General features: G+C 53.1%; 1 protein-coding gene across 6 annotated transcripts in view; it reads left to right on the forward strand.

Annotated features, from left to right (window-relative positions):
- Window positions 1–12,512, forward strand: part of Nphp4 (nephrocystin 4) — an 85,527-nt gene that overhangs the window by 809 nt on the left and 72,206 nt on the right. For 5 of the 6 annotated variants that reach the window (XM_087549511.1, XM_087549513.1, NM_001436895.1 and 2 more), the window contains 2 exon segments: window positions 5,931–6,111; window positions 11,281–11,433. In XM_087549511.1, coding sequence (XP_087405637.1) covers window positions 5,977–6,111; window positions 11,281–11,433 — 288 coding nt within the window. In that variant the 5' untranslated portion in view covers window positions 5,931–5,976. 6 annotated transcript variants of the gene reach the window in all.

A 12,512-nucleotide genomic window follows, 5' to 3' on the forward strand; every position in this document is an offset into this window, starting at 1 on the left:
CACCCTGGTCTCATTGGCAGCTCAGCCATACAGTTCCCACGCACCATAATTCTGCCTTGTGTCCCAAATTGCCCTAGCACTGTTTCGTTCTAGTGTTTGTATCTACTTTGGCAAAGACCATGTCTTTAGTTCCATAGCAGAGGGTGAGTGAGGTCATTCTAGGCATCCTTTAATCAGACTTACAGGTCAACGCTCCATCACTAACTCTGCCCCCAGATGGGGTAAATCTCAGGTCTTCATTTCTAGGGACATGGCTTCCCTAAGATTGGCACCACTCTTTCTGGAATATCAGCCTCTCTGGGGCATCTGACGGTCCTTCAGTGTCGGTTGTGTCCCGTTGCTTCCCCCCACAGTCCCCACCTCAAATGAGTTTTGGTCATGAACAATACCATGCAGTGCACCCCTCTGCCTCCCCCTTCCCCCCCCCTCACTACAATTTAATGATGTTGTTGGAGACAACATTTCCCTCTGGAATACATCTGGTGTTGGCAAACGTTTATTAAGTAGACCTGCAGAAATGAAGACCCCAAGACTCCATCAAGGCTGTAGCCCTGTCGATTGGAAGCAGGCAGAAAGCAGGCTCTACACTGAAGTGGAGGAGACAGAACTGGCCCTGTCCTTAGGTGTCTCCAGCAGGGCTCTTACTGCCCTCTTCTGGACATCTTGTCTCCTTTGACTTCTCCTGGCTTCCTGAGTGGCCAGAGGATGGTGGCATGGGTGTGGGCTAGTCAGTATTAGCTGTGAACATCTCACCACCCGTAGGGCGGGCTGTGCTGACACTGCCTTCCACTTGTTGGAACAGAACACCTTGAACGTTTTACCAGACTGGGCTCGGGCTTCAGCAGACACTGGCTCACTTTCTTCCTGTTCACTGTAGGGAGCCTATGGTACCCCTTTCCTGGATTCGAAGCATGGAGTCTGTCCCGTTTTCTTTCTAATGTTTATTCTTCCCGGTGGCCCTGTGATTCTGTTATGGGAGTTTGCAAGGTATGACCCTGTCTCTGGAAACCCCAGTGTGTAGTCATTGTCACCTGAAGTGACTCTCATTGGTCGGAGAGTGTCAAAAATGGCTCTGCAGGCCATGGCCTTCTCCCCATTCCTCTGCCTTGCTAAAAACTATTAGTTTACCTTCCTAAAGCTAGCCCCAAGGTCTATTCTATTACTTGGCAGCTTCCTCCTGAGTCTGACCACCAAAGGTCCAGCTTTCAAAGTATTTGAAGTTCAGCCATTAAAAGCCCTCTTTGGCTCATCTATTTAACATGCCTAATTAAAATTAAACCCTTCATCCTACCACAGAGTTTCCCACTTTTCCTTTATAAACCACCATTTGCCTATGAACCATGTCTGTCTTCTCTCTATCCAGAGACAGTCCTTTGTCCCTGGGGACAAATAAGCCTCCTCCCTCTCCCTTGTTCCCTTCCCCTTCTCCCTCATCCTCCCATCTCCTTCTTTGCGTCTTCTTCCCTGCTCCCTGTTCCTTTCGGGCACACAGATATCCCTTGTGCTGAGAGCATGGTCCTGGGCATCCTGAGCCATAGTGGTCTCTTACGCCATCTGTCCTCAGCAAACCACTTAAAGAGACAGATAATCGTGAAACATGGAGAAAGGTTTATTCAGTGTGGCCACACTGGGAGGAGGAACACATAAACAGTCCGTCTTAGGAGTACTAACATGACCCTCAGGCATAAAACAGGTCAGAGGAGATATAGAACTAAGCAGTCCTGGTCAGGACATGGCCCAGTCCATCCCGACCCATCCTTGTCTCTGTGCCTAGGCACTGTGTCTAGTCTTCTTCCAGAGGTAAGTTCCTCTCCTGTCTGTCACCAAGGCTTCAACTCCCCCCCCACCCCCCAGCCTGGAATTCCTGGGGGAAATCTTACTTCTTTAGAGTTACAAAATATCTCTTTAGACTATTTTCCCTGCCAGAGTGCTCATATTTCTTTCAGTTACTGACAGATTCCCTAATGCTGACTCAGGAAGTTCAGAGTCTCCCACCGTGTATTAACTGTTTCTATTGAGGGCAGGGAGGGGGAGGGGGTTCCCTTGGATCCCCAGGATGAACCTGACAGGCAGTAGGGCCATTGAGGATCAGTCAGACCCCAGGAGGGCAGACTGGTGCTTGAGGGCTTTTCAAGGCTTGTGGGGTGAGGGAGCTGGCCTCATGGGGGCCAGGGACTGTGTGAGGGTTTGTGTCAGGAGGGCCTGTTTCTCCAGAATGCTCACCGCGGTCTCAGGTACCGGCTCTTGATGAGCCCATGCCGGTTTGATCTGGAGAGCAGTGAATAGCATCTCTCCAGGAAAAAAGAGCAGCCAGGGCTCCCTCCACTGCGGCACCATTTGGTTATGTGATTTTCCTTAAGTTTTCCTGTGGAATGGCTGCCAAGGCCGTGGGAGGGACAGCCTGCTTCCACCGGGAGCTGGCCAGGGAGCAGTCCTCACAAGACAGGCCTCAAGCAGTATGACCAGCAGAAACACGGGCTGTGAACGCACGTGCGTGCGGGGCTGGACCCAGGGCCATCCGGGAGCCTCTCACCCCAAGTAGGAGGCGGTCCTGGGGTGAGGGCTGGCCACCTCTTTAACTAGTGAGTAACTCTTCAGTCTCCCCGTGGCTGGCATCACTAGATGCCATCAGTTTTTTCCCAGTTCTGAGACGCCAGCACATCTCACTGTTGACATCAAGGTGTGGGCAGAGTGGGTCCTGGGGGTGGGGTGAGGGGAGCCGAGGATGTCATTTCTAGCTCGTGGAGGCACCCGTATCCCTTGGTAATGGCTTTTCTTCTCTCCAGAGACTGTGGCCCGTGCTGTGGTCCTCTGCTCTTTCCCAGTCTTCTTACCTTTCTCTCACAGGGATGTGTGTACGCACCAGGCTCTCTGGATGGCCCCACACGTCCTCCTCAGTCCTGTGCAGAATCCTGTCTGACATGAAAAGTTCCCAGTCGCCGAGGACTGGAATGGGAATGCTTGAGACTGCTATGGCTGAATCTGCCAGGAGATCTGACTCAGGGAAAGCAGGCCATCCTGTTAGCCTGTCACGTCTGCGAGGAGGCGGGTGGCTTTGAACTACTGAGGGGTTGCCTGGTTTGTAGGTGTGTTCCAGGAGAGAGTGGGACATAGCCAGGGACTTGAGGTGGGGCTGGGGGTGGCGGGGCTGACAGTCTTGACTTTTTCTTTCCTCACAAACTTTGTGAGGATGGAAGGATGATTCCCGAGAATGGCCCCTCACGTCTCACGTTTAGATCTTCATGAGGATCCTGACAGACGTTAGCGTATGTGATTTCTGTCTGTCCATGTTCACTGTATCAGAAGTCAGAACCCAGAAGCATCAAAACACTAGTAAACTTTAAAATGCCACCGGTAAACCTGATTACGAGATAACAGTAACAACAACAAAACCCCTTTGCAATCGCTTTGTGTTTGTGGCAATGTTTTCACGGGCTCCGCAGAAGACGGTTTGTTCTGTGGGCCTATGTGCTTCCTTTGTCTGCTGTCTTGCTTGGTTGAAACCTTCGTGGGAAATCCAGCCCCACTGGGTAAGAGGAGGGCCCAATGGTGAGTGTTCTCAGGTGGCACCCTCCCCATCGCTAGCAGACGATTTTGTTTCAAGACAGGGTTCCTTTATGTAGCTCTGGCTAGCCTGGACTAGCCATAGCCCAGGCTGGCCTTGAACTTGCCCTAATCCTCCTGCTGTCTCCCGGCTGCTGGCATTACAGGTGTGTGTGTGTGTGTGTGTGTGTGTGTGTGTGTATGTGTGTGTGTGGCTGTGCCTGGCTCACGTGGTGCAGGGTACGTGCATGCTAGGCAAGCGCTGTATGGACGGCTTCTCACAGTTTGTTTTACCATGGAGTCTATCCACTGATTGGCTTCTTATATACCAGCTCTTGCCTCGGGGTTTTGAACTGTTTCAGTCACCGGGTATCGGTCACTTGGAATGTTCCGGTGCTGGAGTCTCACCGGCTGTCTGTGAATTTACGGACATAAGCATACACTCCCGTCCATCCTGTCCCGCTCTCAGGGCAGGTCCTGAGGTAGGAGCCAGCCAGGTTGGAGGTGGAGGATACAGATGTTTCCAACACAAATCTGTGAACTCTCCTTAGTTTGGGATGTGGCGGGAAGCGCCAAGACAACACTGCAGGAGAGAAGTGAGCAGGCGGTGGAGAGATGGGAAAGGAAGAGAAGCCGAGCGATTTGTGTGCTGTGGAGAGAGGCAGGCCTGGAGCTGCAAAGGCGGGAAACGGTGAATTACTCCATCCATCAGCAGAGCCGGTAACAAACGCCAAGTGCCGGTGTGCCAATGCCTTCTTTCTCTGAGAAAATCCAACCCCTGTGGAGTCACTGTGGCTCCCACAGCTGTGTCCTGGCCCAGGACAGAGAGCAGGACCTGCAGAGTGGAGCCCACGGCCGACTGGCACGTCCCGCCATGGTGCTTCCTTCCCATCGTTGGCCTGTCTGCTCATCTTGTCATTTTTGGTGGGTGTTCAACCACAAGACTGGTGAATCACAGTCTTTCTGTGCTGTGCTTGACTTCGGCCAGAGGTCTATTCCCTTTGGAATCTACCTTTCATGAGAAGATCGCACTACGGATGGGGGACGTGATGCGGCCGGGACGGCGAGCAAGTCTGTGATGGAGAGACAGGAGAGAGACAAGCAGACCAGTTTATGCGTTACGAGGACAGGCGGAACTGGAAACTTGAGGGTGACGAGGGACAACAGCCTGACCTGAGTAGCCTGTGCTGCCACCTGGCCCTGGTGAAGGCCCCACCCAGCCCGTGCTGCTCCTGAGGGCCTTGTCTGGGTCCATAACCCTGCAGCAGCAGGGGTCTGTGTCAACGTCCATGCCCATGTACCACCATTTGGATGGCCCTGCTCTGGGCTGTCACCTGGGGCCACCTAGACATTCCAGAATGTAGCAGAGCTGGCCTTACTGTTCACTAGCTGCAGTACCTCACCGGGACTGGCCGAAGCCAGAGGCCTCAGACCAGACCAGTGACTCACTGCAATGTACAAGTGAAGCCGTTTGGACCAAAGGATACACCAGCTGCCGTGGGGAGCCTGCAAGGGCAGAGGGCAGACATGGAGGGAGGGGGAGATGAGAGGGATTGGGGCATGCGATGTGAAATTCACAAAAAAAAAAAAAAAAAAGCAATAAAAAAGCAAAAAGAGGGGGCTGGAGAGATGGCTCAGTGGTTAAGAGCACTGACTGCTCTTCCAGAGGTCCTGAGTTCAAATCCCAGCAACCACATGGTGGCTCACAACCATCTGTGATGAGATCTGATGCCCTCTTCTGGTGTGTCTGAACAGCTACAGTGTACTCATATACAATAAATAAATAAATCTTAAAAAAAAAAAAAAAGCAAAAAGAAAGAAAATCTTTGTTTCGCTCTTTTTCCTCAAGGCAACTGGGTCACTTTGCTGTGCTTGAGAAGGTGTCAGCTGAAGCCAGGGCTGCCTCAGACATTTCTTCACTGAATGGAAAAGCAGGCTGGGCTGGGCAGGCAGCGGCTGTAGCAGGCTTTCCCCTGGAATGCTCGGCAGCCCATGGCTTGCAGCAGACGTGGAAATGCTTTACCTTGAGTTTCTTTCCCATCACGGTCTTGTCTTACGTGCCCCACAGACCAGATGTGAGGACCCTCCCTGGTGCTGCTGCAATTTCCGCTGTGTGGCGACAGACAGGGACCCACAGAGCTTTCAAGGCTGCTCACTGTGAACTGTGCCCCACCAGCACAGATGTCACCAGGGTGGAAACGCTGAGAGCAGTGGATGTGTTAGGGAACGGCCACTCTTAAGAGGCTGCACCCATAGCTCTTTTCCCGCTTGGCATCCCGGCTCCTAGAATTGGCCTCTTGTCGCCATCTGTCAGCGGAAGTGGCAGCTCAAGATGGTGGTGACCCTGTCTGACCGGGCTGACAAGTCTTGCCTTCATTTCACCACAGATGGTGCAGGGAGTCCCGGAGACCCACGTGAGGTTGGACAGGCAGCATGGATGACTGGCACAGAGCCTTCACCCAGAACACACTGGTCCCTCCCCACCCGCAGAGAGCGCGGCAGTTTGGGAAGGAGTCCACGGCGTTCCAGTGCATCCTGAAGTGGCTTGATGGGCCACTCATTAAGCAGGTAATGGGATTTCCACACTGGTTCCCACTTACCTCCTCGAGTCTGGTTGCTGTACCTGCCAGTTACCTTAGGCTTGGCGGTACTCGAGTGACGGTGAACCAGGGATTCGGCCACTTGGTCAGCATTTCTACCCACACTGCCACAGTGTGGAATCACAGGTTGTGTGACTGCCAGGTTGTTCTGAGCCAAGGTGTAGCAGGATGCCCTGTGTGGCCCTTCTCAGTTCACCAGGGTGGCCACGCACATACACACGCAGTCGGGAGATTACGGCCCCGGGTAGCTCGGCAGTTTTGTCCACGGACTGTGAAAGCCCTTGTGCTTGGATGTCCCCAGCCGTTTGAACCCCAAGGCCTCTGCACCGATCTGCATTCCTTTTCAGGAAGCCTGAGTGAGGTAGTGAGACCGTGCAGCCGCTCAAAGAGCATTTGTGTGGACTACGGCTTTCTGAAGTCCACTGGCCTGCAGGGACGTCCAAGTGGCTTTCACCTGCCAGTGCACGCACATGCACTGTTTCTCACAGACTTCGGTTGGCAAGCGTGTTCGCTGTCTGCCACTGATGTTGTAGGATTCACGCACATTCAGTTTACTAGCTGTCAACAGCATGCGGTCACAGGCCCTCTGATGGAGCACCTCCTGGTGCTTGTTACAGGCTTAGGTACTGAGGTGTTTGCTTTGCCATAGCTGTACCTCTTAGCTGTTCATGCTGAAGACTCACCCTCAGCCCTGGGAGGGGGCTGCAGGATCACCCCCATTTCACAGAAGCTGACAGAACCTGCTTGGGGCCACCTTTTTTCCCTGGCCTGCTGCCTACCTGGGCTGGCTCTGGCTGCCCTCCCTGAGAACTCAAGAGGCCACTGGCAGCCTTCTCTCTCCTAGGGACTTCATGAGGACAGGTCCCCTCCCCATCTTTTTGTTTGTTTGTTTGAGAAAAGTAATTTACAGAGTTTGAAATTTGCAGGGAACACAGATGGTGAGGTATGAACACTGTCCTGTCTCAGACACCACCAGGATTGCCTGCCTCTTGTGCAACCCTGCACAGATTCTAAGCAACACAATAAACATACCTACACGTGTCTTATTACTTATACATTAGTCTTAAGGATTTATTATATATGTATGCGTGTCTATATGAGTTTATGTGTACCATTTGTGTGCAGTGCCTGCGGAGAAGGGCGGACGGTCAGATCTCCTAGAAGTAGAGTTAGGGGCAGTTGGGAGCCACCTGCGGTGGGTGCTGGGCCTCTGTAAGACAGCAAGTGCTCCTAACTATCTCTCTGGCTTCTGTTGTTGTTGTTGTTGTTATTGAGACAGGGTCTTACTGTGTAGCCCAGAGTGGCTTCAAACATCTGATCTCTTGCCTCGGGTTCCTGAGTGTTGAAACACAGGTGCATGCCACCACACCTGACTCATTTTATTCCTCTAACTGATGACACATGCACATGCATACTCACACGCGCACACACACACATTCACAATACACTCACATGCACACACATGCACACAAACATACACGCACATACACGTAAACATGCACACATGTACACACATACACACACTCGCACATACACATATACATGGCATATTCATATGCACACACATACACACATATACTCACAAGTACACAAACATACACACACATACATGTAAACATGCACACATGTATACACATACACACTCACATGCACACACACATACACACATATACTCACATTCACACACATGCACACATGCATACATATACTCACATGCACACACATACACACAAAAATATATGCACATACATATACATGTAAACATGCACACATGTACACACATAGGCACATACTCACACATGCACACACATGCACATACATGCATACACACATTTGTTCTGTACCTTGCTTTAGAAACATGTCTTAAAGATGTTATATGAGGGATTTTTTTTACTTTTTTATTTTGAGACGGTCACACCATGTAGCCCCGACTGGCCCGTTTCTCACTCTGTAGACCAATCTGGCCATGAACACAAGGAGATATTCCTGTGTCTGCCTCCCCAGTGTTGGGATTAAAGGTTTGTGCCACTGTGCCTGGTTCCCATTCTCTTTTGAGACAAGACATTACTGTGTAGCACAGGCTAGCCTCAGACTTAACATCCTCCTGCCTCAAGCAAGCCCTTGAGTAGGTTGAGGGATTACCGATGTAAGCCATCATGCCTGACTGTATTTACCTTGCTTTTAATCTATACATATATGTATAGAACAACTGCCATGGATGGAATTCCTGATTCAAAGTCAGGTCAAAAGTTAACATTTAAGGCAACATCAAGCGTTGTTTATAGTAGCGGACTTAGACGTAAGGATGTGGGTAAGTTGGAAGCCAGCGGGAGAAGGTGAACTATGTCTGCATAGGGAAGCGTGTTCCACGCAGGTTACGGTCTCAGAGTTCAGGGTTCAGGGAAGATGAGGGGCGGGTCCCACATACATGATTACAAGGGACACCGCCGTCAGCGCAGCTGTGTCAGTGTCCCAGCCACCCCCCCCCCCCCCCAGGCCAGAAGGTCACTGAATCGGACACACAGGCCACTGGGCTGTACCCCAGTTAATACCTGGACCCCAAAAGGACATGGGCAGACGAGGGAGAGAAAGGGCCTGGGCTCCAAGCCCCTCCAGTGCGTTTGGATGTTCACCCTGATCCGATCCCCACAACGTAGCGTGTCTGGGAAAATCGCAACGAGTATGTGGCCCGACTGCTGCGCCGTTGAACTGTAACCCACCACAGTAAACCTAGAAAATCCTGCGACAGCTGGAGATCGGCACTGTCCAGTACTCTGTGGGTCAACGAGGAATTTGTAGGGACATTAGAAATCACGAAGACTGAATGATGCGCTGATGGTGTATGTCAGGGGCCGGGTGACTGCATACAACGCTCTCAGAGAAGAGCACTTCTTCCTTAGGGATCGCAAGAAAAACAGACAGGAGAAGGAACGGGAAATGCCTTTGTGCAGTGGAGGACCTGCGTGTGTGAGGCCTGCTGGGACCCTGAGGATGGAGTGGGGAGCTGAAGTCCCATTCTAGCTGGGACAGAGGCCTGGACAGTCCCTGGGAGAGGCAAGACAGGGTTGAAGAAGAGGGATGGCCGTGGTCAGGGGAGGTTTGCAGTGTTTGGGCAGTGACCAAACAGGTGTGGGGAGGGTCGAGGCAAGAGCTACAGGGAAGGGCAGTGAGGGAGGCTGCAGGCAGAGCCGGGTGCTGCCCCCCCTCACCCCCCCCCCGTCCTCACCCCCGCAGTGACAGCCCTTCTCCCATTCACTCCACACAGGAAAGGGCCAGTTATCCTCTGGTCAGTTGCTAGGGATGTGGTATCCACAGCTGGATCTGGGTAAGACCGGAGCTGCAATTGTGGCTTCTCTCCTTCCTGCTTTGAGGGATGTGTCCTGCCCATGGCCACCTCTGTGTAGACCCTCCACTGTCACAGATCCTAGTGACTTGCCCTGTGGCTTCTCCTGCCTGGATGGAATCAATGCCCTATGTCCACACACTTCCAGCTCCTGTCCCAGCCCCGGCCCCCTTACTGTGACTGTTCTCCAATCAGATCACCACGTCCACTGGAGTGGGTGGTTGCTTTCCTTTCTTTTACTGTCTGTTCATTCTGGTGGGCCACAGAGCACAGCCTGCCCCAGGGCTCCACGAGGCCTGCCAGCTCTGCTCCTGTGCCCCTCGGCTCCTAATCCTGCCTCTGTTACCCGCTCGGCCTGCTGCAGCCCCACAGGCTCCGTGGAGTAGACTCCCCGAGGATTTTGCTGCAGACAGGAGATGGCATCAGTTGAAAAGGCTTCGTAGCAGCTGCTAAGAGTGGGCAAGCCTTGACTTGGATGGAGGTCCATGCCGGGCCCCAGGGAGGCCCAGAGTCATAGGGAAGGAAGGGTTGGGCGAACTGTCCCTTGGTTTTTGTAGGAAGCGATGGGCCAGGCAGGCTGAGCAACTGAGGACTAGCTAGCTTGTTTAATAGAAGTGATCCCAGTGGTAGAGACGTTGTCTAGTTTTCTGGGTATCGGTCCTGGGACAGGGAGGTTCTGTGTGAGGCCCTATATAAGGCCAGAGAGGAGCATTCAGGGGAGGTCATGGTGCTATTCTGTTGAGTTTGCCCATCAGAGACAATCGCATAGGCGTGACAGTGGCCAGCCCTGAGACACAGCCTGTGTGTGAGGGCGTGGGACATGTCAGGGAGTCTCCAGACGCCAGAGATTCAATGTTACACAAAATGAGAACACAGGAGTTTAGGGAAAAATAGAACACTCCTCTCTAGTCCCGAGACGCTTAGCTCTCTTAACCCAGGGCCTGGCATCATGCTGCACCCTCTACCTGGCTTCCTGTCCCCAGGTCCCCATGCCCTCATGATCTATGTTCCTCTTAGTTCCCAGTCTGGTTGCTGTTTTCCAGGAGCCCCTTCCCTGATTGGCCTTACTGTTTTCCTTCCCGGAAACCCTTCCATGCGTACTTTCTTTGTTCTTGTGTCATCAGTGCCCAGAACTGTGCCTGGCACAGACAGAGAAGAAACAAAGCAGACGACAAGGGAAGGTTTGTTGAGTGAAAGAGAGAAAGGCACAGGACCCTCAGCAACATCACAGGAGCTGGGCTGGAAAGGCTTTGGTTCCCAGCTCGAGGACACAGTCTCTCCCACGCCAGAGGACCCATTTTCTTGTACTAACACCCCAGAATAATTCTGACTGGCTGACTTAACTCCTGCTCAGGACGACTTAAGCTGGCTGCAGGAGATGAAGAAATCTGTCCCGGAAGGCTTAAGCCAGATCAGGTTCATTAAAGAAACAGATGCGCTGGCAGCGGCAGCTTCATGAAGTGTGGTTTGGGCCAGGGTCTCGTGTGAGATAGCCTCGGCTCAGGCCCAGGCATCTCTTGGTTCCGTATGCTAACGGGATGGCTCCCGGCAGGCCCAGGCCTGTGGCCTCTGGTGCCCTAATGCCTTGGGCCTTGTGTAAAGTTCGTGTTTGTCTGAGGGCATTTCAGGGTTCTGATTGGCCAGTGCGGGCTGAGGATCATGATTTATATCTCTGCGGAGGGAGGCTGTTGCCTAAAGGATGTTGACTCGCCAGTAACTGAATGGGGTAGATTCTGAGGGCCCAGTAGTGGCTCTGGGGTGACTCTTCAGGGCTCTCCCTCTGGTGTCTCCTAGGGAATCCTAGACATGCTGTCTGAGCTTGAATGCCACCTGCGAGTGTCTCTCTTCGACGTCACCTACAAACATTTCTTCGGGAGGACGTGGAAAACCACAGTGAAGCCCACCAATCAGCTCTCTAAGCAGCCACCCAGGATCCTCTTCAATGAGGTAGGTGGGTTCCGTCAGCCCAGCCCAGGCAGCAAGGGTGGGGTGGGGTGGGGTGGGGCGGCTCAGCACACACATCTTTGACACCGCCTGGAGCAGCAGGTCTGCCATGGCAAAGCTCGTCTTAGTGGCGGGACACTGTTTCCAAACAGTCCCCTTCGTGGAAGCCAGATTTCCAGCCAGGTGAACGCGCTTAGCGTGGTTTTTCAGGGATGTGGGTGGGACTTAGGCCCTCTGCCTTCAGGGAGCCTCTGGGGTCTTGGAGTAGTGAAGTTACTGACATCATCTGATGTTGTGTTAGCTTTCATGTCCCTAACAAAAATACCCTGGGAATAATGGCAGAACGGGGACTTTTCAGTTCACAGACCTTGGCTCTGCTGACCCAGGTCCAGTGGTGAGGCAGTGCGCTGTGGTAGGGGCGCGTGGCCTCTTCAACTCTTAAAGAGCCCAGTGTCACAGCTGTCCACCCAGCTTGCCACCACCACAGCAGCCCCCAGGTCCCCTCCCCTCGCGCTCGCTTGCTTGCTTGTTCATCCCGGTGCCCTGCTCCTTCTCTTCCGATCAGCCCTGGCCTCTCACAGGCTGTTCATCCTCCACAGCCCTCATGGCGAAAAGGAGGCGGAGAGAGAACTCCTATCCCCGTGGGCTCACTCTCCCTGTCCCTTTTCATCCGGACTCTTTAGTCTGCGGGACAGCATCACCTGCATCATCAAGTGGGCCACCTCACTGTAGCGAGGTCCCGTCAGAGGCGCCCAGGGCTGTGCCTTGCTGGTCTACGTGTTTCTGACTCCACGGAGACGACGGTCAGGAGTGACTGTCACAGGTGGCAAAACTAAGACTCAGGAAAATGGCTCTGTATGTGAAGTTCGGCCGAGCGAGGACTCAGACCAGTGCTTCTGCCCTCAGGCTTGGCTGTAGCGGGGCATTGGTTGGGTCGGTGTTCCCCGGGAGCCTCTTGGCTGCCTTCAGCTCAGGTTAGCTCCTAGGTAGGTGCTGGGGAGAGAATGCCCCCATTCTACTGGGGTGACAGAGGGAGCAAGACACAGGCTGTGAGCTGTGAACGTCCTCAGAAGAGGCAAAAG

This window comes from Rattus norvegicus, chromosome 5 (genome assembly GCF_021556685.1).
Source record: "Rattus norvegicus strain SHRSP/BbbUtx chromosome 5, alternate assembly SHRSP_T2T, whole genome shotgun sequence".
NCBI classification, from domain to species: Eukaryota; Metazoa; Chordata; class Mammalia; order Rodentia; family Muridae; genus Rattus; species Rattus norvegicus.